Source organism: Parus major, chromosome 7 (assembly GCF_001522545.3).
Source record: "Parus major isolate Abel chromosome 7, Parus_major1.1, whole genome shotgun sequence".
Classification (NCBI taxonomy): domain Eukaryota; kingdom Metazoa; phylum Chordata; class Aves; order Passeriformes; family Paridae; genus Parus; species Parus major.
The window spans coordinates 2,097,700-2,124,602 of NC_031776.1; the positions used below are offsets into that span (position 1 = coordinate 2,097,700).

Sequence of the window (26,903 nt, forward strand, 5' to 3'; positions counted from 1 at the left end):
GAGAGTAAACATCTCCCGTAGCCCCAGCCGGGCGGGCGAGGTCTGCAGCGGCTGCAGCTGCGGGCAGGACCCCGGGGGAAGGCAGGGCCGCCCTCCCGGCTGGCCAGGAGTCCCCGCAGCCGATAGGCAGCGTGCCAGCCCTGCTCGGCGGCCGGCTCCGCGGGCAGGCTCGCCCGGCAGAGCGGCTGCGGTGCTGCCAGGAGCCGGCTGGCCTGCCCGCAGCTCTGCCCCTGCCCGGTTATATGGGCAGCCGCGGAGGTGGGGCTGGGCTCTTCCCCCTTCGTCAGCAGCATCCCAGGGCACGGGACAGAGCGCTCGGGGTAGCGACTAACGGGATCGGCTTCGGCTCTCGACACGACGAGATGGGCAGGAAGCTGGACCTCTCCAAGCTCACCGATGAAGAAGCCAAGCATGTTTGGGAAGTCGTTCAACGGGACTTTGATCTGCGGAAAAAAGAGGAGGAACGGCTGGAGTGAGTATCTGCTCTCCGGTCCCTGAGTTGGGGGCGAGCCAGCCAGAACCTCGGGTCCCCGTGGGCTGTGAGCATGAAACAACCTGCTGAGGCTGTGGGCGAGTAGGGACGGCAGGAGACCGGGCTGTGAAAGTCAAACCCGGTTAATAGATTACGTTATCAGAGCAAGGTGACGCACTCGGGCAGCAAAGGTGCGAACTGGCGCCGTGCCATCGGCAGCGATGCGGATCGGTGACACCGCCGCGCTTTATGGGGACAAATACCAGGAAATGCCTCTGTGAGGCTTGAGGCTGGTGGGGCTCTCAAGGGGAGACTTCACTCGGCAGCAGAGGATGGGATTTGGCTCCCTTGGTTTTTCTTCATGTGATGGGTCTCGTGTGTTTAGGGCAGGAGTTGTTCAGTGGGTCCTGGGAGTCCTCAGATCCCTGAAGAATCCTGAAAAAAATAACTGAGAGGAGTAGTGAATCTTCTACTATTAGCAAATCTATTTTATTAGTCTTAAATACACAATACAAGGGGCTGCGCTGTCCTGGGAAGGTTTTAGGGGTCCACAGATCCAGAAAAGATTGAAAATCACTGGAGCAGCAAATTCTATGAACTTCTAAGTCCTTGTAAACAGGGTGTTGGACAGAAGTGCTGTTTAAAAAATGTTCTGTCATTTCAGATTAAATTTTGAGCATGAGAAATCACAGAGGGTTCAGGTTTTGTTCATGAACTACATCAGACACTGAACTTAATGTCTTAACATACTTCAAGAAGCTGCTGTGACCCTCTTCAGGGTCTGGCCAAGTTCTCATTATTCCAGAGGAGTGGTCCATGCTCTCAGACTGGGTTTGGGCAGTGCTGAGCTCCCAGACCCTCCTAGCTCTGAATTTTGTGGGCCAGCGCTAGTGTTGGTTCCATGACAATGCCTGGAGACCAGGAGCTCATTAGTTCCTCTGTCAGATGCAAAAGGAGGGGTGAGGAGTGATAGCCATCCTTGGTTTGGGATATCTGCACCCCCCAAAACATTTCAAACATGCCACCCTCTCCATTTACACCATTGGCTACAAGAAACTCTCAGTTGTACATTTTTCACCCCCCTGATTATTTTTTTTTTGCCTTAGAAAAGCTAGCCTGCGTGGGAGGCAGAGATAATTCAGTATCATCATCTACTGCCTTCCTCTGCTGGTAGCTCTGAAGAGCAGGAAGGAGATCAGACAGGAGTATTTAAAAGAATTATCACCCTGCAAAGAGTGCATGTCTCCCTTGTGATGCATCTGAGCTCAGCCTGGAGGGAGGAGGTGGAGACCTACATTGCTGTGTCCTGCAGCAAAGAACTGGGCGAGGTGAATTCCTTGGCGAAGGTGAATCGACCTTGGCGCCAGACTGGATTATCTGTGTCCTCTCTGATGCCCAGGAAGCTTCCAAATTGAGTGCCATGCTCTGGGAGATGCAGGATGGGGGAAGGTCTTGGGATGCTCCTACCCAGCTGCTGTCTCTCCTCCTAAGGATCATTTCCCCCGGTTTCTTGTTTTTATTTTCTTCCTTAGCCGTGCCCTGCAGAGGTCTGGCATTAAGCATTCGGAACTACAGAAATCTCTATACATTCTGAATAATTTCTGCAACAGACCAGACCACCAGTCTGGGAAAATATGCCACGTTCCTGAGTGCTGGACATGGAGCTACACAATAATTTTCTGCCTGTTACAAGCTGGGACATGATGTGACATTATGGGAGACCCTGCAGCCATTCACTCTGTGCTCTGACCAGTCTCATTTACTTTTCTATTCGTTTACTTTTCTATTCATTTACTTTTCTATTCACCGGGGCATGTCTCAACCTGCCAGCCTTGAAGAAATGTCCCATCCACCCCCTCCCCAGCTTGGTCTTTTTCTTCCCTTTTTGCTGCTTCTCTGTATTTAGTTTTTGGCAGAAGCTATTCACCAACAAGGGACAAAGGCTTCAGCTGGCCACAAACTGCACAGGCATGTGAGGGCAATGCTTTGCCCAAAAAATTAAATAATGGCTATTTTGAGGGGTCTCTCCCTGATTCTTTCCTGAAACCTCCATGCCCACAATCCCATTTTTGGCAGATGGCTCCCTGCATCTCTCCTGGAGGTCCAACCCTGCTGCTGACATCCCAACACCACAGATTTATTTATTCTACCATGAAAAGAGCAGGGCTGGTGCTCCTGCCAGCAAGGGGAGACAAGAGGCATGCGGTTCCTGCAGGTTTTAAACTGGTTTGGTTGAGACTCTTCCTTCCTTTGGCAGGTCTGGTGGGTGAGGGAGGAGAGGTGAAGGGATCCAACCGGTCTCTGGGAACCAGAAAAAGCAGTTCCAGTAAAAAAGATTGGATCCTGCTGGCAACAGCCTTAGCACAGGAGTGGAAAAGGAGTACTGAGTCCAACCCAAGGGTTTTTTTATTTGAGGGTTTCTTCTCAGAGGTCACTTAAATTTACTGCTGGGACATTTGCAGCAGTTTGTCCCAATCACTGCTAGGATGGTGATTATACAAACCAGGTGCCCAGTTTTCTGTCTGTGTACTGGTTTTTACATCTCCTAGATGTAAATGCAAGTTGGCGTCACTCCTGAATGACCACAAACAGAGGAGTGGCACCAAAAAATGTGTCTTGAGGTGTGCTGGCAGCCAACTGGACAGAAAATTCTTCCTCAGAAAAAAAATCAAGAGCTGAGCCCTAATGTGCAAACTGATTAGGTTAAACAGAGATTAGCTTGATTGACGTTCCTGCCCTTCCCACTGCCAGTCACACCACTCCTCCCAGGGCCAGCCAGGCTCCTGCTGTGGTCACCCCAGCTCCTGTTGTGGTCACCCCGGCGTCAGCCCAGCTCTGGGAGCATCACCAGTGCCTCGTGCTCCACTTTGTGATCCTGAAGCAGCCCCCAGACATGATTGCTTGAGGGTTTTCACCTGACTCCTGCTCTGGAAAAAACAGCTTCCTAACCCTGCCTAGAGAGAAGACAACTTTCTAGGACCTTCCCTACAAGTCAAACATTTCCCTCTCGGCCATGGCCCCAAAGGCAAGCATACCTGAGGTGGTGCGTGGCACGGGCAGCACACAGAGAGCTTTTGGGCAGTGCAGGGGGCCCCCACCAGCTTGGCAGATATCTCAGCTGTCCCTCAGACTCATGCAGATACTGTTTCCCATGGGGACCTGCTCTGGCAGCCGGGTCTGGATAATGAAGGAAGCCTGCAGGGATGCAGTGCCAGGTTAAGGTGCTCTTGGAAAGCGCTTCCCTGTCATGGGATTGTCACAAGCATCTCCTCTTGCTGCATCCTCTGAACAGCCAGAACCTTGTTGCACATAATAACATTTTCTGCTGATTTTTTAGCACTGGAAGACCATATTAAAACCCCTCTTAATCCTTTTTAATCCCAGATTTCTTTTCTTCTCTCTTCTCCTGGTCCTCCTCCCCGCCCCCCCTTTTTTTTTTTAAACTAAGAACTCCAGAAAGATTTGAATTCCCTGCAGGACTCCAGGCTTGAAGATTGTGTCAGGTTGGGATACAGCCACAGGGCTTGAGAAGAGCCACTCTCCTGAGGTTCCTGATGTTAATGATCAACACCCTGTGAAACAAACAGGACAGGTTTCGGCACAATCACTTTTTTTTTTTTAATTATTCTTGTGGGTCCTGTCCAACTCAGAATATTCTGTGATTCTAATATTAAATTAAATCTAATATTAAATTCCAGTTACCCATCCTGAATCTAGAGCCCACTTTGTTGTCAGCTTATTTAACTCGTGATATGTTATTTATTAGATTTCCCCTACAGCTGTTTCCACAAGCTGCAGACTTGCAATGCTCCCTGGAAAATCGTTCCTGAAATGATTGTGGTGTGATGGGCTTTGCCACGTGAGAGCTTGCAGTGAGATGATAACAAACTCAAATTCCTGCTTTTGGGGGTGTTTTCTACAGGGAGCTGAAATGCAAGATCGACCAGGAGAGCAGCAAGAGAGAGTTCCTGACGAGTCAGTCCCACCTCAATGACACTCACTGCGTGCACTGCCTGCAGCCCTTCAAGTTCCTGCTGAACAGCAAACGCCAGTGCCTGGACTGCCACTTCTACACCTGCAAGAACTGCAGCCGCTACAACAAGAAGGAGCAGGGCTGGGTCTGTGATCCCTGCCGCCTCTCCAGGTACCGCTCCTCAAGGATCACAGGATGGTTTGGGCTGGAAAGCACCTTAAAGTCCATCTTGTTCTACCCCCCCTGTCCTTCCACTCGCCCAGGTGGCTCCAAGCCCTGTCTAACCTTGCCTTGAACACTTCCAGGGATGAGACAGCCACAGCTGCCCTGGGCTAGGGGCCTGGGCCAGGGTCTCCCCACCTTCACAGGGAAGAATTCCTTCCCTATAGCCTGTCTAATCCTGCTCTCTGGCAGTGGGAAGCCATTCCCCCTGGTCCTGTCACTCCAAGCCCTTGTCTCAAGTCCCTCTACAGCTCTCCTGGAGCCTCTTTAGGCATGGGAAGGACTCTGAGGTCTCCCTAGAGCTTTCTCTTCTCCAGGAGAACACCTCTAGCTCTCCCAACCTGCCTCCAGAGCAGAGGGGCTCCAGTCCCCAGAGCACCCTTCTGGCCTCCTCTGGTCTCATTCCAGCAGCTCCACATCTTGTTTTTTGGGGGGCCCCAGGGCTGGAGGCAGCTCTGCAGGTGGGGTCTCGCCTGAGTGGGGCAGAGGGACAGAATCCCCCACTCCCCTGCTGCTCACACTGTGGGATCAGCCCAGGGCACCAGGAAGTTTCTGGGTGCCAGTGCACATTTCTGGCTCTTGTCAACATTCTCACCCTCCAGCACCCTCAAGTCCTCCTCCTCAGAGCTGTTCCAAATCCATTCTCCACCCAGCCTGTCTATTTGCTTGGGATTGCTTCAACCCAGGGGCAGGACCTTGTGCTTGGCCTTGTTGAACCACGAGAGTTTCTCACAGCCCCACATCTCAAGGCTGTCAAGGTCCCTCTGGGTGTTATTCCTTCCTTCCAGCATGTGACAGCTTGGTGTGTCAGTGAACTGAGGGAACACTCAATACCATTTTCCATGTCACCAACACATATATTAAAGAATTCCAGTCCCCATATCAGCCCCTGGGAACACCACTCCTCCCTGGTCTGCGCTTGAGGGAGGCTGAGGGACAATGTGAGCCTTGGGGATGAGGCTCAACAAGACTTGCCCAAACTCAGCATCTTTTTAGATGAAAGCATGCTGTGTTTTTGTTAAGACACAGTTTTTTGGGTAAGGGTCTGCTCACCACGAGCTTGGCTGGAGTGGCTCACCTGGGTGTGCCTCCTCTCTTTGGGCAGGATCGTGAAGATCGGCTCCCTGGAGTGGTACTACGAGCACGTGCGGTCCCGCTTCAAGAGGTTTGGAAGTGCCAAAGTGCTGCAGTCCCTCTATGGCAGGCTGCAGCCAGGCCAGGGGCTCAACTCTGCCTTTCTGGGTGAGGAATGGCCACTGCTGCACGTGGGGAATCTGTGCTGCACCACCTTGGGGTGCACCGAGGGAGGAGCAGCAAGGTCGATGCTGCTCTGAGTGTTGTGGGGTACCAGGACTGCTCAAAACATCTTGGGGAGGAAGCAGAGGCTCAGGGTTGCTCATTCAGACACAAATATGTTCTTGATGTTCTTTTCTACTGTTAAGTCTTACGTTTTTACCACAGATTGGAGAATGTAAGATCATAACAGCTGGAAAACACCTCTAGATCATCCAGTCCAGCCCAGTACTGCCAAGACCACCACCAAACCACATCCCTGGGTGCCAGATCCATGTGTTTTTTGAGCACTTCCAAGGGTTGTGGTTCCACAACTTCCTTGACCACCCTTTCAATGAAAAAAAAGTTCCCTAATACCTCATGTTTAATTTTAAAAGTCCCACGTCTTGCACTTTGTAAGTATGTAAATTTGCAGCTCTTTTTTTTTTTCTTTGTTTTTGGTCTTTTCATCACAGAGCTTGTGGAATGAACCCTAGCTTAATCTGCAGCATAAAGCCAGCCCTCATTTTTTTTCCCCAAGACCTGATGATTTTTATAGCCAAACTGATTATCCCCTGGCACTAAAAAAACTATGCCAAAATTAGTGAGCTACCTGTAACCATAACTGTTTCCTTCAGAGCTTCATGAACCTTCCATATTTCTGATTTTTGGTCCAAGAGTGCATAAATATATGATGATGTTAATACAATGTTATTTACTAATGAGCTCCTAGTTGTCATTCATAGAGCTCCTACTTCTTGGCCTATTTCCTTTGGAAGACAGTGTGGAGTTTATTCCCATCTTAAGGAGCCACAGGAAATTTTGCACACATACCATTGACATGACCTGCTTCAACTGCTCCAACCACTCTTTCAGCCAGGCCACTCATGGCAGAAATAGCAGGGAAAAAAAAAAATAATGGACCGAGAGACAATCCATGCATTGTTTGGACCCAAAATGCATCAGAGCACACAAAAACCCAACCAAGCGTGAGGGTACCAGCGCCTTAGGCTGCTTTAAATTAAGATTCTGATGCCTTTTTCAAAGGGAAATGATTTTGTTGTTTATTACTTCATTAACAGCAGTGAATTGGCTGGACCCTCGAGCAAGCAAGAATCTCCTCCTGGGATGTATCTCTGGCCATCTGCAGTTGGCTGTGCCTTCCCCTGCAGCTCCCAGGCATGTTGCATCAGCCTGGGGAAGCAGTGGCAAGCAGCTCTTTGACTTTTAAAAGTCAAGTCCCATCTCCAAGAGCCTGTTTTGCTCTCTCTAAAGAGCCTTTTTAACCATTGTTTCTTGTGATGGCTAGAGAATGAGAATTCCAGTTAGCCATGGCTCTGAGGCTTGCTCTCTGCTCAAGGAACAGGAAGAAAATATGATTATTCTTTATTAACACAATTTTTTTCTTTGTTTAGGTCTTCATGACAGAGTTTATAGCCTGCCAGACATTAACAGTAAGTAAAAAAGGGGATTGCAGCAGGGGGCTTGCAGTTCAAGCAAGGTTTCCAAAGTCTTTTTGTCTTCTCAACTCCCCAGCTGTGGGTACTTCTGGAGAGATTTGGAGTGGTCAGGTGAGGGAAAACATTGCTACACTGCAGTGGAGATGGACTGCACTGGGGTACATCTGGGGTCTCCAGGGGTAGATTTGGATACAACAGGATTTTTAGTTCAATGCCAAACTTGAAGTTTACTAGCTCTCGTTATCTCAAAGCAATGGGTCACTGATAAACAGAAGAGCTGGCTGATGGGAATCAGGAATCAGAATCCCAAGCCTTCAAGCACTGGAGTCACCCAGGTGGACCTCAGGGTGCTCTCTGTGGTGCAAGGTGCCCCTTCACTTCCACATCTGTGATGGTGCACATCTGGCAGGGGAAGCAATGAGAGGCCAGCCAAGCCTTTGCAATATCAAGTACTAAAAGTGGGTGCCTGCAGGAAAAAAAATCGGGGAGGTACTTCTAATCTGGGCCTTTTCACCCCATATTAGCAGCATGGCCTCACCTGCAGGTACACTGGTGTGACCAGCAGGGTGTGGGACTTACCTGCTGCCTGTGTCCCCTGCAGGAGAGTGCCAGCTGCTCACCGGCTGTGACGCCGGGGATGACAGCGATGAGGAAGACAACGTCCTTCGTGGAGCTGAAGCAGAGTGCTACAGCAGAGTAAGTCTTTGGTTCTGGAACTGCTTCACTCCGTGTCCCTGGCCTGCCTTGGGTGATGGTAGTGGTGGTGGGGGTGGCTTTCTGTGCCACTTTCAAAGCTGGACCTTTCCCTCTGTTTTTCTTCTCTGAGATAAGCTTCTCTCTCAGTTTGTGTAAAAACAACCATGTCAGTAACATCATTAAATACTTGTGCTCTGCAGGAAAGACCCACTCCTAACACCATGGACATCACCAATTAACATAAAAGTCCCAGCTGTATAATGAGAACCCACCTGCTTTGGGGTTTTTTACTAATGACCTCACAAATATTCAGAAGGATGTGCCTGAAACACCCTTCCTCTGAGGATGGGGACATGTTTCAGGGCTCAAAAGCATCACTTGGATCTCTCTCTGAGCTGTAACCTGGCTCAGCTTTCCTAGAGTGCCTTTATAAACCAGGAGAGAGATACTCACTCTGCTTATGGCAGCAGTCCTGAGCCAGAGGCTGTGTAAATCAGGAACCCACTTTTCCTTGCCTTTAGCCCAAGCACATGCTGTACCTGGCTCTCTTCAAGCAAGACAGTATCAGGTCCAAATTTTCTCTGCAAAAAGCTGAGCAAACACAGGCAAACTAAGGAGAGAAAAATCCTCCCTCCCCCTTTCCTCAAGGTCAACTGTGTCTTACACTGAATTTTCCTTTCTTGCACTTTCAATGCTAAAGATGTGCAAGACAAAGCGGCTGCTGTCTGTGCATCCCTTTGATTTCGAACTGGACTCGGATTACTCTGCTCAGTCTCGCCGCCAGTCTCTGCAGCTCTCTCCAGCAGCCAGCAGCCCGGATGCTTTCCAGGTACTGGGAGACTCCTGAGGGGTTCCTTTCCTTTCTTCCTCCTTCTCCTTGCTTGCTACCACTGCTCCTTCAGCCTCAGAACCTCCTTCAGCTGGTGTTGGGAGGCAGTGGTGCCAATCCCTGATCCCCATCACTGCTTGCAATCTCTTCTTCCAGCTGAAGTCCTTTGCCTCAGGCCAAGTCAGGAGCAGGACATCTGATCCAAGTGAGGATGAGTGCTGAGACAGCAAGAGGTTCTCTGGCTGTGTCCCTGCAGATTTCCTTGCTCTCAGCAGACAATCATTTTCTTGTGTTGTCCCAAGGCTATGGGACACACCCTGGATTCCAGAGGGTTTGGTGCTCAAGAGATTAAATGAAATCAGGTTCTTCTCCCATGTTCCCATCCAGTGTGGGGGCTGGGTTTGCTGTGTGGTGGCACTGGGGTGCAGCTGGCCACAGCACCATGAGGCACATGACGTTTGTGAGGTTGAGGTGAATCCCACAGAGACAGTGTGAGTGAGGGCCAGTCAGAGGGATGAACACTGGGAGGACAAAACCTGCAGGAATGCTGGTTACTTCTAAATAGAAGACAACATGTGCCTTAGTATCCAGAGCTTCTGGCCAGGAGCAAGACTCAGAGAGATCCAGGCAGAGCAGTGAGCTGTGCCTTGTGGTCCCACCAAGGGCCAGGGGCTGACCAACCCCACCTTCCAGCTCTGGGAGGAACACAGATGGCTGTGGCAGAAGGTCTTCCAGCCTGAGAGGCTTCAGGTCAAGCTTTTGGGCTGCTCTTGTTTGGCTTTCCTGGTGAAATTGCACTTTTAAAGTATTAAACAGTTCCTGCTTTTTAATAATGCTCTGATTAAACTCTATCCTTGGGTAGAAATAGGATGTGCTGAGATCTGTAACAGCAACTGAAAAAAAATAAATTGCACAATTCCACACAAAATTATTAGAATTTGTGGGGAAAATAATTAGATCCCTCTTTTTGTTTGTCTTTTCCCCCTCTTTTTGCAGCAGAATTCAGTGTGAGGGATGGCCTCTGACAAACTGGATTTATGGATTACAGATTATTTGAGGTGGTGGCTGCTTGAATAAGTAGAAGGGGATGGTGTTTTGAAAGATCAGAGGGTTTTGCAGCCTGGTTCAAGGATCTCTGTAAAAGGATCTGGTTGTAAAAACTACCAGTGCCCCCTGGCAGTGACGGGAAGTATTGCTCAGGGTTCAGCAGCCAGGCAAAACCTTTAAATGGGATTGTTTAGGAACTTTTATATTTTATATAAATACAATTGGCACTATAAAAGTTCAATCCATGCATATATTGAAGAATTAAGAGAGGAGCTCTTAGTGAAGGTCAGGAAAGACAAGGAGTCATAGAATCATAGAATAAGTTGGGTTGGAGGGTAGAAATAATCTCATTGCAACTCCTTCCACTATCCCGGGTTGCTCCAAGCCCTGCCCAACCTGGCCTTGGACACTTCCAGGCATCCAGGAGCAGCCACAGCTCCACTTTGTTCTTACTTTGGGTGTCCCTGAGCTGGAGGCAGCACTACAGGTGGGGTCACACAAGTGAAATCTCCATGGGCAGCTGCTCAGCAGCATCCTCAACTCTCAGTCCTTCCCAGATTTCCCCAACTCAGCTGAAGATGGCTCCCAGGAGTCCAGGATCACGGATGCAGACCTGGTGTTCCACCACGTCCTGCAGGAGCCGGGGGTGAGCGCTCCAGAGCAGCACTTCAGCACAGAAGTTCGGCTCACTGTCAACGCAGGGAGGAGGAGCCTGGAAAGAAACCCAAAGCCTGGTAGGTGTCCTTGCCCAGGTTCCTCTTGTGTCCTCTTGGGACAAGTGGCTGCAAGTGTTGGACCAAAGGGAAAACATCTTTGGGTTTTGTTCTGAACAACCTCAAAGCCACTAAGAGGCTTGAGGGTCAACACAATTTATCCATGTGCAAAAGGGATTTTTATTAGGGGAGAATCTTGCTGATGTTTCTTGCTTGTAAAAGGGCTGATCTTGTTCCCAACAAAGCCAAAGGGGTTGTTCCTAATGTGTCCATCCCTTTCATACCTGCTGATTTCCAGGGTAGAAACTAGATATAATCAAATGAACACTGCTAGAATCAATGGGATGTGTTTCCTGCTGCAGGCAGAGGAGTTCATCTCCTCAGTAAAGGACATTGTGGCTGCAGAAAGCTTTGAGTTTTTAGGGGGCTTGGACTAGAACTGGAGGCAGGAATCGGAGATTGCTAAGTGGGATCCTTGTAGCTGGGCAGGGTGCACGGGTGGGCTAAATGATCTGTGGATTTGTGGGTCTATAAATAGCCCCTAAGAGGCAGAATTTGCCTTTTACAACCTCTGCTTTGCCTGCAGTGATGGCAGAGCCAGGAAGGGTGGATATTGGCTTGTGCATATGCAAATGTAGAATATGTCCTCCTGTGTCTCCAGTGGCCTGGCTGTATCTTCAGGACATTTGGGAATGCTGGGTAGACCTTAACATGGCTGTTTAAATTCCCATTCCAGGTCCTGCTGGAGCATCACAGCAGCAAGGTCCCCTGGCATGTTAGTTCAGTTTTCTCTCATTGTTTTTGTCTCATTTGAAATTCTCCTTTACACAGGAGGCTTTCCACTCTTGGAAAATGCTCCATGCTAGGCTGGTACCTCTCTAGCCTGAGCCTAAACATCTTCCAGCACCTGAGCAGTGCACAGAGGGCAGCATCCAAAACTGGGCTCCCACAAAATTTGGAATGCTGTAGCCTTTTTTTGTGAGAGGCCTGGCTGTTCAGGGCATGACAGCAAGGATGGTGCTCCTGGTGCCCTGTGTGGGACCCTGCTGTGCTTGGTGCTGTGTGGGAACAGCGTGTGGAGCTGCAGCCTGGTCCATCCTTAAACTTGGCCAGTCCCGCAGAAGCAAGGGTAGGAAGTCTGATCTGGGGAAATGCCTCGTTATTTGCCTGCCTTAAGGATGGGACCAGTGTCTGGGAAGGAGCTCAGGGGTGTGAATGCCTTGAACCTTTCTCTGCCCAAAGGCATCCCCCGGAAGGAGCCGCCCCGGGCTCGGTACTCAGCAGATATGGACACCTCTGACGAGGATGTGAAGGGAGCCCAGCTCCCGACCTACCCAGCCCACCACGTGAAACGCCGCAGCAGAGCCTCCTCCCAGGAGAACATCAGCCACTCTTCAAACCAGGTATCAAACAGCCCCTGCTGACACCTGGCCCTCTTGGTGTCCCTCTTGGTGCTTCTGAGGTGCAGGGTGGTTCAGAGGAGAAGAGAAGCTGCAGTGGCCAACCGGGGTGAGCTTTTCCTCTCACAGCAAAAAGAAAACCGGGCACTGGCTGGTGCTTCCCTCTGCCCATGCTGCCATCACAACAGCAAACCTGCCTTTGTTGCAGCTCGTTTTCCAGCTTGTCCTTAGTAATCTGAGTTACTTGTGGGTTCTTGTGTTTCCAGAAAGGCTTTCTTAAATTGAATGTGCCAGAACCAGCTGGAGATCTGGAGATGGATATTTAATAAGCCCCGAGATCCTTCTCTTCCTTTGCAGTGTGTTCCTGCCTCAGTAGGACTGGGTCAGGACGAACTGTCATGTACCTCTCCTGAGTGATGGTAATGGGGGGAACAGCTTAAAAAAAGGTGTCAAACAGGGTCTGAGCTTGTGTTTTAATTCTCAGGCAAGGACCTGCTGTTCCTGGTGCTGCCTTTGCCAGTGGGGGGTGGTGAGGATGGTAAAGCTGATCTGGTTCCTCAGATCCCACGAGCAGCAAAATGCAGGGTGGTATTTGGCTGCAGATACAGGGGAAGAATCAGTTTGCAGTCTCACAGATGATAATTTTGCACATCCTGGACCCCTCTTTGGGTAATCAGTGTGAGATCTGTGACCACAGCCATCCCTTGGCACCACACTCTGTGTGCCTGGGTAGAGAAAGCTTCCCTTTGCCACTTACTTCTGTAGGCATATGTTTTAATTAGTAAATGCCATTCCTTCCTCAGCCAGCAGTAAATGGGAGAACCCTGGACTGGGTGTCCTTAATGAGGCCACGCTGTGTTAGGCATGAAATGTGCACCATGCTTTGCAGTGGGGAAATGGGGCCAAATTCCTACCAACGCCTCCCACGACTTCCTGCAGGAGCTGGGCAACCTCCCACGTCAGGCTGTGGTTTGCTCCCTCACATCTGGAGGAAGGCTGGTGTGGAGCCTCATCACCCTAATGGTTACGAGGCATCTTCTAACTCCCACTTTACCCCCATTTGCTCTCCTGGCAAAGTTGTTCATTAGCTTAAATAACTCCCCATCCTCCCTGCCCTTTGTGCTGCTGATGTGTTTACAGACAGAAGCCGTCCTCCCACCCAGACTGCTCCTCACCCAGCTCTGGTGCAGGATGTAGAATCACATTTCTTAACCCTGTATTAAGCCTGGCTTTATGTGTTAACCCCATATTAAGCCTGGCTCCACATGCAGTGTGGTCCTGGAAGACACCTCATTGGCATCTGAAGGTTTCAAGAGGTGGAGAACTCAGCTCTTTGACCACACAGATCAAAACTCTCTTCGCCTAAAATTACCTTAGGGGCAAGTCTGTCAAATTATGGTTATTTGAAAACCACTTTTGCTTTAATTCTGAAGAGGATCCAGTGTTCACTCCCAAACACAAGAAACTTCCCCAGTAACTGCAGCAGGGGCTGTTCCCTGTGCTGTGACTCCAGGAGCTGAAGATTCAAGAACAAAACATAAAAAAAAGAAAAACTCTGTTTGAAAAAGCACTTAAACTTGATGAGACACAAATAGAAGCCCTCAATTAGTAACTGTGTGGGTCTTTGCCTTTAGGTCTTTAAAAGTCAGGTAGGAACAGGACTAAGCCACAAGGAATAGCTCCAGTTTACCAAGTTACTCCCCAGAAGCCATCCTGCTGTACCTCAAGGGGTCTGGATTCCCAAAGCTTTGATGCTGTCTGGCTCCTCTTCTTTACATAAAGATTCTGTTAGAGGCTTGTGTAGAGTAACCTGTCCTCCCTACTTCAGCAGCAATGAGTAGTTTCCCCTACTTTATGTTATGGGCTGTGCTTTAAGTTTATTCCCCATAAATGTTTCAATTCAGAGCACAGTTTGCCAGCCTTTGTCACACTGAGAGAGGAGCAGGGTGACCCAGTCCCTGATGGACATGTGCCCACCCTGCATTAAAGCCAGCCTTGACTGGGAGGGGGAATAAAGCTTTTCAGCTCCTATCCTGGTAGATATCCATCAATATCAACAGCAGCCCATGCTTTAGGCTCTGATCTCCCCCAACCTCTTCATCATGCAGATAGGGCAGTGGTGACTCCTGGTTTGTCACCATCTCTGAGGCTGAAGGGCCATCAGAGGCTTGAATAGGACTGAAAAACCACTTAGCAATGGACTGAAGTGCTTCATGCCAGTGGCTTTAATGCTGCTTGGAGATGCTTTCAGTTTGGGGTGGTAATGACAGCTCTGCTCTCCACAGTGCTAGGTTTTTATGTTCATCTTCCCTTAAGTAGATGCAATCATCCCTGGCTGTTTTGAGGGTCTAATTAATCAAACGCTGGCAAGCACAAAAGCTGAGAGGATGGAAATTGTTACAAAAACAAAGCCCACCCCTCACATCTCTTTGTTACCAGCTTTGCTAACTGCTTTTGCTGCTTGCTCCCCTTTGAATGGGCAGAAGCCACTCAGAACAGCAGTGATGCACTGGTAGTGTCATAAAACAGGAAATATTTATCATCATTTATGTTTTATTTGTCTGGATCAAAGGAGAGGGACTTAGTTGGTGGGTTTTTTTTATTCAAAGGAAGAAAAACTTCAGTTTCTAAAGGGGAAAAAAAAAGCTTCCTTTAATGTTTTCAGTGATTGTAGATCATAGACATGTTTTGGTTTAAATGGATCTGAAAAATATCTCATTTCACCCCCCTGCCATGGGCAGAGGCACCTTCCACTATCCCAGGCTGCTCCAAGCCCTGTCCAGCCTGGCCTTGGACACCTCCAGGGATGGAGCAGCCACAGCTACTCTGGGCAACCTGTGCCAGGGCGTCAGCACCCTCACAGGGAAGAGTTTCTTCTTGATGTCTAATCCAGATCCACCCTCACCACAAAGGTTTGTCTTGGTTCTTGAGCACAGGAAGTAAATTCTCTTTGATTTTTCAGGACTTTGTCTGTCTTTAATTTCTCTGCCCTTCTCTTCACTCCCCATTTTTAGTCAGAAGAGTGAGGGAGAAGGGAAGGGCAAGCATCTGGGTAAATCAGTGCACAGAGAAGTTAAAAAATTTCAAAGTGGTGGGGAAAACTTTCAGGTTTGGTTTTTCTACTTGGATTTTTTCATGGGGAATTCTTGCCCACTTCCCTCTTCCTCTCCACCACTGTGTTGGCAGGCGTGTGATGGGATGGTTACAGCTTGAAAAACATGTTAGTAGGAAGTGAAAATGGATCTTGACTTGAATTTGGGGCAGCATGGGAATGTTGGCAAGATGGGTGGCTTTATTACAGGCTGGTGCTTTTATTGGTGATGGGATTTTACATCCACTGCATCAAAGCTCCAGGTGCTTTGGTGGGAATTGTCTTGTGCTGGGGGCTCAGCGTTGCTTGGAGTTTTCCAGATCTGAGGTTGCTCTGCACCTCCTGGAGCTTACTGGCATTTTTAAGACGTTACTTTAAAAATATTATTTTTGAATGTCTTTTAACTCTGCCCACGGTGGCAGTGTCCTGCTGCTTGCTTTCCTCTGCTGGTTGCAGTTTCCTCACTGTCCTGGCAGTGGTGGCTGGTCTGTTCTCTCCTCCTTTTCCCTCTCTCTCCCCTTTCCTGTAGATCCATGAGCTCAACACTCGCATGTCCGCAATCGAACGCGTGCTGAACCGCTTGGAGGAAAAAATCCTGACACGCTCTGACGAGGTAACTGGGCAGGAATCCTGCAGGGATGGAGTGTGGGCTGTGCTGGTCCCTTCTCCTGGCCACTGGAGAGCCTTCTCTGAAGCAGCCAGCATTGTAGGGATGGACAAAATTACAGAAATATTGAGGTTAGAAGAGATCTCTGAGATCACTGAGTCCAACCATTCCCCTTCCACTGCCAAGTCCTTCACTAAACCCTGTCCCTAAGTGCCACAATGACTTGGGATGTTTGAGTTCACTCCTCTGTTTTGGCCTTGGAGGCTGTTCTCCAGTTCCAGGTGATGGAGTGTCTTAGAAAACATTTCATGGCAGGACAGAAGCAGCAGGAAATTTAACCCTTTTAGACCCTGTGCAAACCAGTGCCTTCCTTGCCCCCTCTGCACAAGGAAAATTTAGTTTCAGGCTGATACTTCATCAAGTGCTAATTGCAGGAGTTTTGTTAGGTGGTGTCTGTATCTGCAGAGCTGTGACAGCTCATTTCAAATTGTGGGACACTCAGTTTGTACCTATGAGGAAGGCACCTGATTATTGTGATTGTGAGAGCTGAGTCAAGAACCATTTCTGTATCTCTTCTGAGCTGTCCTCATCTTACCATGCCATAAAACTTGGAAGAAAACAGTTAAATTAAATTAAAACTGAACAACCATGTAGAATCTGTGAATACTTACACCGCTTAACATTGATTTTTGGGTTTCTAATTGTGGACTACGCACTCTTTTCCTTCATGCAAACCCATCACCACTCTGGCAGCTGATGGCTCAGTAGAATGGATGGTGATAATTACAGGCAAGGCCCCCAGGCATGGATGAAACAATGCAATTTCTCCATTTTTTGTCTAAAATTTGCAGTGGAGGATGGCCATTATTTTAACCATTCAGGGTTTCCATGAGTAATCCTGACCAAGGGAGTAAGAGCTTTTCACAGTGTCGGGTTCCCACACTTTATTCCCATATCCAGGGCAAATCAGAGCACAGGCAGTGGGTCTAAGCAGCTGTGGGACAGGCTGAGGTTAACTATGAAGCAAAGCTTTCCAGCAGAAAGGATAGCAGGGCCCTGGGATAGGTTGCCTGAGGAAAAGATTGCCTGCTGCAGATGCTGCTGTTGGAGGCTGTTAAAAACAGCTCAGACAAAACCCCACCAGGTATGACGCAGGTAATTGTATTCCCATCTTAATGCAGGGGTCAGCAAGTTCAGGAACTTCTGGAGATCTCTTCTGGGAGTTTAATAGAATTCTTCTCCAGCTACCATGAATTGCACCTAACGACAGGGGTGGGTGGCAATGTGACCTCTGTCCTACAGGAAAATTTGCTGTGTGGTTTCTCATCCCAAATGAGATTACCCAGAGGTTCCAAAAGTTACCTCAGGGAGTGGCAATTCCCATGGCTGCTTCCCTCTCCCTGGTGGACTTTTATTTCTGGTTACTGTGATCTCTGCCCTCAGAGCCACCAGCCATGCCATGGTTCCTAAAGAAAATGTGGTGATTTTTGGTCCCAGATTCCTCATGCCCACCTTTTTCAGGGTGGGGGAAAGGCAATTTTCCACCAAGAGAACCAAGGAAGTTCTGTGTGTGGGGGAAATGGGAATGGAGGTTCTTTAGGTCAAGGGTTTGTGTTCCTCAGTGAGGAGCTGGAGCTTGCTGGGCTCTGCTGCTCCCTGGGGTGGTTTGAAAGTCCCTCTGTGGTCACTTGAGCTCCTCTGCTTGGTGTGTCTGGAGTCAGGCATGCCCCATGTTCCACCACAGGGGCTCTCAGACCTCTCCCTTCTTCTGCTCCTCCAGTCCCCAGCCCCAGAGTCCCACACTGATCCTGATGCTGAGGAGGAGGACTTGAAGAGGAAGCTGGAGGAGTTAGCCAGCAACATCAGCGATAAAGAAGTCTCTTCTGATGAGGAGAAGCGTGAAGAAGAGAAGAGAGCAAAGAAACCAGAGATGACTTCCTCTGGTGATGACATGGCCAGGGATGTTCGAAAGGTAATCTGTGCCCTGCCACCCACATCATTCCAGGCTACATCCATGATTCCTTCTGCTCTCAGTGGTTCATGGTATTACACCATGAAAATGTGACTCTTCTTCTGTCCCTCACCTCCACCAGGGCTGTGTCTGAGTCTGCTTTAGCAATGTCAAGGGATAGGGAAGTCCCAGAGTGTTAGATCGAGACATTTCTCCTTGTAGGCTCTCCCAGTCTCACCCAAGAGTCAAAGCTAAAGCCTCTGGGAGTTCTTGCAGGCTACTGCCTCATGCCTCTCTCATGGAGAGGTACACAGCCTCCACATCACCTCAGAGGAGTTGTCCCAGGATCTAGAAGTCACTAAGGAGAAGAGTCCTGGGGTGAGAGAAGAGCTTGGTGATGATTTAGTATTAGCAGCCTTTCCCAGGCACCTGCTACAGCCTGAAATGTCTTTTCCATGCCTGTCAGTGTGTCCCTAAACTCCTGAGTCCCTAAACCCCTGATCCCACTTCACTCTGCTAGATCAGCATCTCTTGCCTTTCCAGCTCTGTGCTGACTCCTGTCCCTACTCAGTGGTGGGTGACCTGTGGGGACAGGGGTCAGGGAGAGGAGATCACAGCACCTCTGCAGCATGTCCCCAGTTGTGCAGAGGCTCCAAGGTGATCCACTAGCATGGATGGAGAGGCCAGCCTTCCCTGTTGGGTCTCTGATGGCTGCTCTGTCCATCCCCTCCCTCCTGCCTTGGCTCTGGAAGGGGGATGGTGTATTTGCTCTGACACATCCACTGCTGGCACAGGAAGAAAGCGGGCACCACGCTGCCCCTCTCCTGTCCTGCAAAGCTCCATTCATCCAAGGCTGTGGTGACTTCCATGTTGCCATGAAGCCTCGTTTTAATGTGCATTTGTTCCTCAGCCTCACAACACAAAACCTGGTGGGGTTGGGTCCCATGTGCTGTGCTCTCATTGCCACTGGAGCAGCAGCAGCACCTCCTTACCCACAGCATCCTTTACTGCCCCCTTTTTCCTGAAAGCTGCTTTCAGATGATTGCTGCAGCCAGACTTCTCACAGAATGAAAAATCTGCATCATCTTAACAACCATTTCTAATTAAGTGCAGATAAGTGGTAACTCACCGAGCCAAGGTGACTTCGTTTCTGTGTGAGCTGCTGAACTGCAGCAGACAGAGGCTCAAACCCTGGACTGTTTGTGTGGTATCAGTGTAAGATTCTGGTTTCTTATGAAATGAGGACTGCATCCTCCAGATTTGCTGCTTTCTTTTCCCCCAAGCCCTGCTATGAAGCAGGGAGGAGTATTGAGATAGAAATGTCTGCAGTAGTTGGACCAGCCTTAGTTAAAGGCTGTCAGCGTGGATGATGTTTAACAGCAACTTTCCTTATACTCACAACAGATCCAGGTTTGGATTTTGTGTGATTCTGGGGGATTTTTGATATGAGGTTCCTCCAGTCAAGAGGAAATCTTCTAACCGGGGGAGCACTGTGATGGAAGCACACAAACCTAATGGAAAATGTGAAAAAAATCTGCTGTACCAAGAAGGCACCATAAAATGATAAAAATATCATCTGGACTGATTTAGCTGGTTCTCTGTTGGACAGCTTGCCTGGAAATACATGCAGCTGTAAACACAACCAGCACATATGTCACCCCCATCTCCTTGGTTTCTAGGGGATTATCAGCTGGGAGAGATGATGATGAGCTTCTTGGGCTCATTTTTACATGTGTTTAGCACCTCATCAAGCCAAGGGCAGCACTTAGGGGCATTATTGCCCTCAGTGCTCCTTGGGGTGGGAAGAGGGGACATTAGCCCCAAGCTCTGGCAGTGTGGCAATACAATCATTTTATGGGGTCTGGTTGTTTTTATTCTTTTGCCACAAACTCAAGGAGTTGTTTGCATCCCTGCTCAGGCCCGCTGAGGTGTAAAGCAATATGCTGCAATTAGATCTTAACTGCTGCCTAACCGAGTGGCCCTCAGGTGGCCAGGTGCTTCCAGGGAGCGAAACATCCCTCCATAAGCTCCTTTCCAAGCCTTTTGAGGTGACTTCTTTTGTCACAGCCTCCCTGCAGAAAGCACGAGCTGAGATCAAAGCTGTGCCGTAGCCACGCATCCGTCTGGTGGAGAGCCCTTCAGGAGCAGAGTAAGCCTGTTAATTACCACTCCTCCCTCTTTCCACAGCTCCTGGAGGTCCTCTCAACCCCTGGCTTGTGTTGTTTTATACACCACATTAAAATAACACCCGTATTTTTTCCCTCCTCCCTCCCTCCCTCCGCTTTGGCTCTCGCAGAGGTCGTCGGCTCAGGCTCTGAGTGAGATCACGGCCAAAGTGCTGAGAGCCATAAACGCCACGGAGGAAGCGGTGTGGGAGTCCCTGCATGGAGAGAGCCAGGGCTGTGCCCTCCCTGCTGGGCAGCTTCCAGGCCTGGCAGATGGGAAAGAGGTGGCCGAAGTGTACCGGGAGCTTGAGGAAAATGTAAGGCTCCCCGGAGCTTTTGGGCAGAGGGGGGTGGGAATGCAAAGGAATACCCCCCCCCTCCCAAAATTTCTTGTTAGTGGGTAGGTCAGCACTGAAAGGGTGGTCAGCAGAGGGATTAAAAAGTCTGGTCTTAGAGGATGGTACAACAGCAAAAGCAGATGCTCTTGTGTGTCTTTTGGCTTTCCTTTCCTTGGTTCCTGGTCCTCTGGGTGATAAGTGTGGTCCTCACCTTGCTGTAGCATCACTTTGCTGGACTTCAGCAGTCCTTGCTCCAGCAAAACTTGTGTCCCATTCCCTTCAGCTCCTCCCCAGCACTGTGTTTCATCAAATTTCATCATGGCCCACCTCTTCACTAGGGCTGCTCGTGCCTGGGGCTGATGGGCTTGTGTGGGTGACAAGTTCACAGCTAGAGCATAATCCCCCTGCAAGGTTTGTGTGACCCCGGAGCACTGACAGCTTTTTTAGCCACTGTGAACCCATAGGAATTGATTCCCTGTGGAAATGGTTTGCATCCACAGTGCCCTATACCAAGCTCCAAAGAAACAGTTCAAAGAAGAGCTGGAACTCCACCTGGGTGGTCGGGTTTCGCTGTAGGGAACGTCCTGTGATGGGGAGCGGGGTTTTAGGACACTCTGTGTCCTAAAATCTCTCACTAAAACCTCCTAAAATCTCCTAAATCTGTCACTGGGGAAAGCTTATAATTAAAAGCAGGGAGCTGCAGCACCTGGATGCTTTCTGGCAAAATGCAGCATCCCAGGGGAAGAGGGCTGGATACATGAAGGTTTTGGTTCCCTCAAGAGAGGGAATAAGGCTGGGGAGGATGTGAACTTTGCCCTTAGTGCTGCTGCTGCTGCTGTCAGCTCAGGACAAAGGTGGGTAGACAATGGCCCTGGGAGATGTGTGCCATCCTGCCACACCCTCAGGGATCCTGGCTGAGTCACAGCTGGCTGGCTGCTCTGTTCTCCTCTCCAAGGCATGCCACCCACCTTGGAGGGCACTGGGAGAGTCTGATGGGCCAGCAGCAAATCCCTGTGACTCAGCTTGGCTGGTGCATGGCCTTAGGACTTGCACTGGGATGGGTGGGACATCTGGAAGTGTGGTGCTGTGATTTGGGTGGATGAACTGCAGTTCAGTGCATGCAGGCAGTTCTGCACAATGCCCAGCCCAGGGAAAGCTGAGAGGGCTGGAGGAGCAGCAAGTGCAGTAAGCAGCACTGAGATTTTGGGATCAGTCAGCAGAACAGTGGCCACATCTGATAATCTGATGTGATTGTCTACTGATGTGTTAATGTGTCCTGAGCTGCCTTGTTTGGACCTGTGTCCTTTTAGTAACCTGGGAGGAGACAAACAGCAGTAAAACCAGAGGGCTTTTTTTGGGATATATCCTTTTACTCTTCTTTCTCTAGGCAGCAAAGGGAGGATGATGCAGGCTGACCCTGCTCCCAGCAACACAAACACCTGTAAAACAGACTGAGCAGGTTTGGAAAGTCAGTTTGTCTCCTTCCCAGCTCTGCCCTCACAGGACACAGCAGCCTGAGCCCGTTTGCAGGTACCTGCTCTCGCTCTGAGCACACAGCACAAAGTGCTGCTGCTTCTCGAGCAGGTCACTGAGTTTTGGTCCTTCCTGTGCTCCCACTGAGTCTCTTACCACTTCACACTGTCAGTAATTGCTCTCAAAAAGCCCAGGGAAGGGAGAAAATGAGATGAAAAGCCGTGTCAGAGCTGACTGGTACTGTCTGTGCTGCAAGGCAAGAAGGCAGTCAAAAAAGAGTGGCAGGAGCCGCTGCGTCTGGGGCTGCCATCACACCAGGAGAGGAGAACTCCAGGAAGGTTAATTCTTCAATTCAATTTTTCCCTTTGTTGTATTTCAGGTGTACCTGACTGCTGGAAAGACCTACCAGCTTGAGAAGACCCTGCAGGAGCTCGAGGAAGGGGCTCAGCACAGCGGCACTACTGACTCGGAGCTGTCGGAGCTGGAGGACAAAGTGGCCCTGGCAGCTGCTCAGGTGCAACAGGCAGAGAGTGAGGTGAGGGCCTGACTCTGACAGAGGCTTTGCCCAGCCAGAGATGGCAATCAAAGCCACTGATGGATCCTCCAACCACCATGTGTATGTCTTTTCTCCTCCTTCTAAAGATATCTGATATTGAATCCCGAATTGCAGCTCTGTCTGCTGCAGGGCTGACAGTGAAGTCTGTGGAAAAGGCAAAGAAGAAGTCGAGTGTGCAGGTGAGCGTGGAGGGTGGTGGCTGTGATTTACATGCTCCCCTGAGCTGTAGCTGCTGTCTCTGGGTGCTGGGCAGGGCTGCCTGGCTGGTTGAGCCATTCCCAGCTCTCCCCCTGCTGCCTGGTGCTCTGCTGTGGCAGGCTGAGCTGTCTGCCTCCTCTTGCAGCCCCAGAGACACCTCTGCCTTCCTCTGTCCACAGGCTGCCCGTCTCCATTCTCCTGGTCCTGCCAGCAGCAGCCCTGGGGAGTCTTTGGATGACATTAAAGTGAGTATGTGTTTATTCACAGGCTGTGAGTAAACAGCATTAATCCTGGACATAACCAGGGCCTCCAGGGGACTGCATCAAAGCCTCAGGGGGGACCTCTGCCCTCCCATCCCTTCCCCACAGCAGACTGCTCCCCTTCTCTTGCAGGCAATGCCCGGACTGCAGAGGTTCAGGAGGAAGTTCAACAGTCCCCTGGAAATCACCAGTAAGGACCACAGCCCTGCCCATGGGAGATGGGCACCTGTGTGGGGCTGGGCTGGGCTTTGGGGGGTGCTGATCCTCTCTCTCTGCATCCAGCTGCGTGTCTGCAGAGGATTCCCATTCCCTGTGCCCACGGCCTGCTGGTGGGACAGACACAGGGGAAACCTGTGGTGGGTAACTGGGGAGGGAGGCAGCAGCTTGCAGGACTGGGGACAGTGATGGGAGAGCAGAGATCAGGCTCTCTGCTGATCCTCCAAGAGCCAGGACTTCTCTGCAGCCCCCCCAGAGTCCAGGGAGACACCTGTGTGCCTTCATCCTCTCATCATGGGCTTTTAGCCCTCAGAAGCCTCACCTAAGCCCATCCTCTCTTCTGACAGCAATTTCTCCCTTGCTTGGCCATCTTGGGGAAGGTATCCTTCCCTGGATGGCATCCCCACCCCTGGAAGTGTTCCAGGCCAGGTTGGATGTGGCTTGGAGCAAGCTGCTCTGGTGGAAGGTGTCCCTGCCCATGGCAGGTGGCTGGAACAAGGGGGGGATTTCAAGTTCCTTTCAACACAAACCATTCCATGACTTGTGAATCTTGACCCTGCTGGACACCTGACTCAGCCACCAGTCTTTGCTGGGGGGCAAGAACCCCTCCAGGGCCCAGCTCTGGACAAACAGCAGCTCGGGAGAGCTTCAGAGCAAGTGGTGATCTGAAACTTGGCACAGCAGCTCGTGTGGCAGGGGGACAATCACTGGAAATGCTCCTTCCTAACCAATATCAGTGAGACCCATTAGGAAATTACTTTTCTATTTCTCCCTTATCTCTCCTCACAAGCTTAAAGGCCAAAAGAGTGGCTCTCCTTCCAGATAAAGGGAGATGAAGGCAGGGAAGAGGGGAAAGATCATTTAATGCAGAGGTAGAACAGCAGTTCCCCCATTCACACAGACAATTAACAGTGCTTTCCACCAGGCTGGGGCTGGTAGGTGGAAAGGTCCCTTGTCCTCACCCTGAGGAGGAGTCATCTGCTCTCCTTCCTGCAAAGGGCAGGCAGATAAAGGCAGCCTGTGGGACACGTCAGTGAGGAGATAGAGGGATGTGCAGCAGGGACAGACTTCACCAGGCAGAGCTAATCCCCCATGCCTGGGCTGGCCAGGGGCTGATTTGGTCTCCTGCCTGCCTGGCAGGTCAGCAACTTGGCAAGCTGGACCTGAAAGGTGCAGCTGGTGGAAGTTGTTGGCAGAGGAGAGGAGATGAATTAACAGGTCAGGAGAGTCTCATAGGCTGGGGCAGCAAGACCTTCTCCCAGGCTGGGGTTTTGCTGTCCCATGGAGCTCTCCAGAGCACAGGCCCTGCCAGGCTGACCCAGCTCATGCAGTGCTCTGGAAAGCTGAGTAGCAGCAACTCCTATCTCCTTGTTCCTGCCCTCAAAGTGCTTCCCATCACCCTCCCGGAGAGGGAAGTGCTGGGATGCGTCCAAACCCTCAGCAACTGGGGAATCAGTAAACCCCAAGGGACTTGCTGGGTTGCTGAAACCTCTGGTGAGGTGGGTGAGGGCCTGCTGCCCATCTCTCTTCCCTCTCTACAGGTTTTGATGACTCCTTTGACCGCAACTCCGTGTACCGTGGCTCGCTGACGCAGAGGAACCCCAACGGGAAGAACAGGAGGGTGGAGCGGCTCTTTGCGGTACGGACCCAGCCCCATGGAGGGCTGCAGGCCTGGCTCCCACTGGGACCTGTCCTTCCCCATTTTCTCCCCTGATGAGCTGATGGAGCCCTCAGCTCCCAGCATTGGTCCCACCGTGCTGCCTGGTGAGGGCAGGAACGCCTGGGCACCGCCCTCTGAGGTCTGGGACATCACAAACCCCAGAAAAGATGAACATCTGTGAATTCCCGCTGCCTGCATGGTCCATGGGATGGGGTAGGGACCCACTCTGTGCAGTGGCAGCAAGAAGGGACAAGGAGCATGCTGGGTGGGCTCAGGGTGGCGTGGTCACGGTGGTGGGATGAGGTTTCTCCTTGTGCCTTGCAGAAGCCTGTGATGACCCACCTGTCCTGAGGAGAGGGGACCTTCCTGCTACCGCATTTCAGTGAAGATGCAAGACCTCAGCAAAGCAAAGCCTCTCACAGCCTTCCCTGCAACACTTTTCCCTCCTTCTCCTGAGCCCCTCTCTCCCCAAATCCCTGGACAGAAAGGAAGCTAGGGGCCATGGGCAGGAGGCCTTGCTGGCAGCTGATGGGAAGAGGAGCAAAGCACTGGGGTGCAGACACATGGCCAGGGGGTCTCATGGGAGGATGCTGGAATGAGACCTTGGACTGGGGCAGCTCCTTGGTACTGGGTCAGCCAAGGGGACCAGAGAGGTTCAGAGCAGGAATGACCCACCCCATCCCCTGTGACATTCAGCACAGGGACCAGGGCAGGGACACAGCCCTCGCTTGGCAAGAGCTGTCAGTGCCTGTCCCTGCTCTCTCCCAAGCTGCTGGTGAGCAGGGCCAGGAGCTGACAGTGACTCTGGAATGCCCTGGGGGCAGCCCAGGTAGAAGAGGGACCCAGGCATCCCAGTGCTGGGATTCACATCCCAGTGGTGGTCCCAATCCCCTCCCATGTCCTTTGGAGCTTTGCTTCCCTTCCCTGAGCAGCAAAGCAGGATGAGAGCAGTGCTGGTCCCCTCCCAGTGAGCACCTGCTCTTTGCCCCAAGCCATGCCAACACCCACTGAGGCTTCTGCCACAGTGCCTGAAGCAGCTGTGGCCATTTGGGGATGGGAGTGAGGCGAGGCCTGAGGGAACCAGTGGCAAGAATAGTGGGAGGAAAGGCTGGAGGACTTCTTTGGGATTGGTTCGCTTCTCCAGCTCTTAAAGGTATCTCCACTCCATCTGAAGCTGTATCAGCAAGGTACAGAACTCCAGCAAGCAGAGTGTAGGTGCTCCTCTGCTCCACAGAGGGGTCAACCCCTGCCACGATGCACCTGGTGGATGAGCATGTCCCCTGTCCCTGGTGATGGCATTGTAGAGCCTCTTAGGACCATCCCAACCTTTGCAGGGGGGCTGTGATGACCTTTGGGGGCTGCAGCAGCCCTGGGCCCCTGGTGTCAGCCTCCCCCAGCTCCCCCAAGACGTTTGTTTTCCTCCAATATTCATCTCTCCACATGCACTAAGCCCAGTGGATCAGTAGCAGCTCCATATCCATGACCAGAGCATCAGGATGGACAGAGGGCTGCTTTCTCTTGCAGGTCACTTTGGAATAGGTTTTTTTTCTTCAGTCCTTGTACAGTCCCCACTTTCCTCCCTTCATCCCTCTCCAGTGGGCAAAGTGGGGAGGATCACTTAGAGCTGGAGCAGGGATGTCAGACCAATGCTGACAGTTTCCCCCCATGGCCACCCAGGTTGGATCATTTTAGGTGATTCCTGTGCATCTGAGCTAAAACCACTTTAATTATGAGCAGTAGGGTGAGTTCTCATGCAAGTAACACATTTGTTTGGCTTTGGTAGTAGTAGAGGCTGCTAACTGCCTAGGAATTGGTCCTGTGGTCATCCCAGAGAGATTTATAGGTCCATGGTCTGGCCTTCCCAGCTGGAAACAAAACCAGTTTCTCAATTTAAAATTAAATCCTTCTGGCCTGAAGCTCAAAAGGGAAGTGCAAACCTCTGCTGTCACAGAAACTCTCCCAGACACTGGTGGCTGTGCTGGGATGGCAGCTCCTTGGCTGGAAGAAAGGAGCTCCACCAAGATCATCCAAAGGGTTTGCACCCACCCTTCTGGCATCAGGGTTCAGCCTTCAGCCCAGCCCCATCTCTTGCTTGTCTGGCTTCCACCATCACTCAAGTCTTTCCAGGCCTGAGGCTGTGAAGGAATCCTCACGGGGAGCCTCAGCAGTGCAGACCAAGGCATTGTTCAGTAGCCACCCATGTTACTCTTTGCTGGTTTCCTGACCCATTTGCCTGTGTAGAGATTATAATAAATGTGCACTAAATTCATGAAATAAAGCAAATTTTGTGTCCAGAACCACCCA

General features: G+C 50.7%; 1 protein-coding gene across 7 annotated transcripts; it reads left to right on the forward strand.

Moving 5' to 3' along the window:
* Nucleotides 1-26,903, forward strand: MLPH (melanophilin). Of its 7 annotated transcripts, XM_015635418.3 has the most exons (17): nt 1-472; nt 4,395-4,616; nt 5,773-5,909; nt 7,355-7,393; nt 8,001-8,095; nt 8,796-8,924; nt 10,519-10,705; nt 11,927-12,087; nt 15,705-15,788; nt 17,563-17,754; nt 20,030-20,215; nt 22,089-22,244; nt 22,352-22,444; nt 22,643-22,708; nt 22,856-22,913; nt 24,481-24,578; nt 24,924-26,903. In XM_015635418.3, the coding sequence occupies exons 1-17, from the start codon at nt 243-245 to the stop codon at nt 24,948-24,950; spliced, it is 2,160 nt and encodes a 719-aa protein (XP_015490904.1). In that variant the 5' UTR covers nt 1-242; the 3' UTR covers nt 24,951-26,903. The 7 variants fall into 7 exon arrangements, with proteins under 7 accessions (XP_015490904.1, XP_015490905.1, XP_015490906.1 ...); XM_015635419.2 differs by lacking the exon at nt 15,705-15,788 and having other exon boundaries at nt 3-472; XM_015635420.3 differs by lacking the exon at nt 8,796-8,924 and having other exon boundaries at nt 3-472.

Excerpts from the sequence above, each read along its gene's own strand:
- MLPH (XM_015635418.3), top strand. The coding sequence starts at position 243 with ATGGGCAGCCGCGGAGGTGGGGCTGGGCTCTTCCCCCTTCGTCAGCAG. Across the intron at positions 8,096-8,795 it reads AAGCAGAGTGCTACAGCAGA|ATGTGCAAGACAAAGCGGCT; the intron begins GTAAGTCTTTGG and ends TCAATGCTAAAG. Across the intron at positions 22,245-22,351 it reads TGCAACAGGCAGAGAGTGAG|ATATCTGATATTGAATCCCG; the intron begins GTGAGGGCCTGA and ends CTCCTTCTAAAG.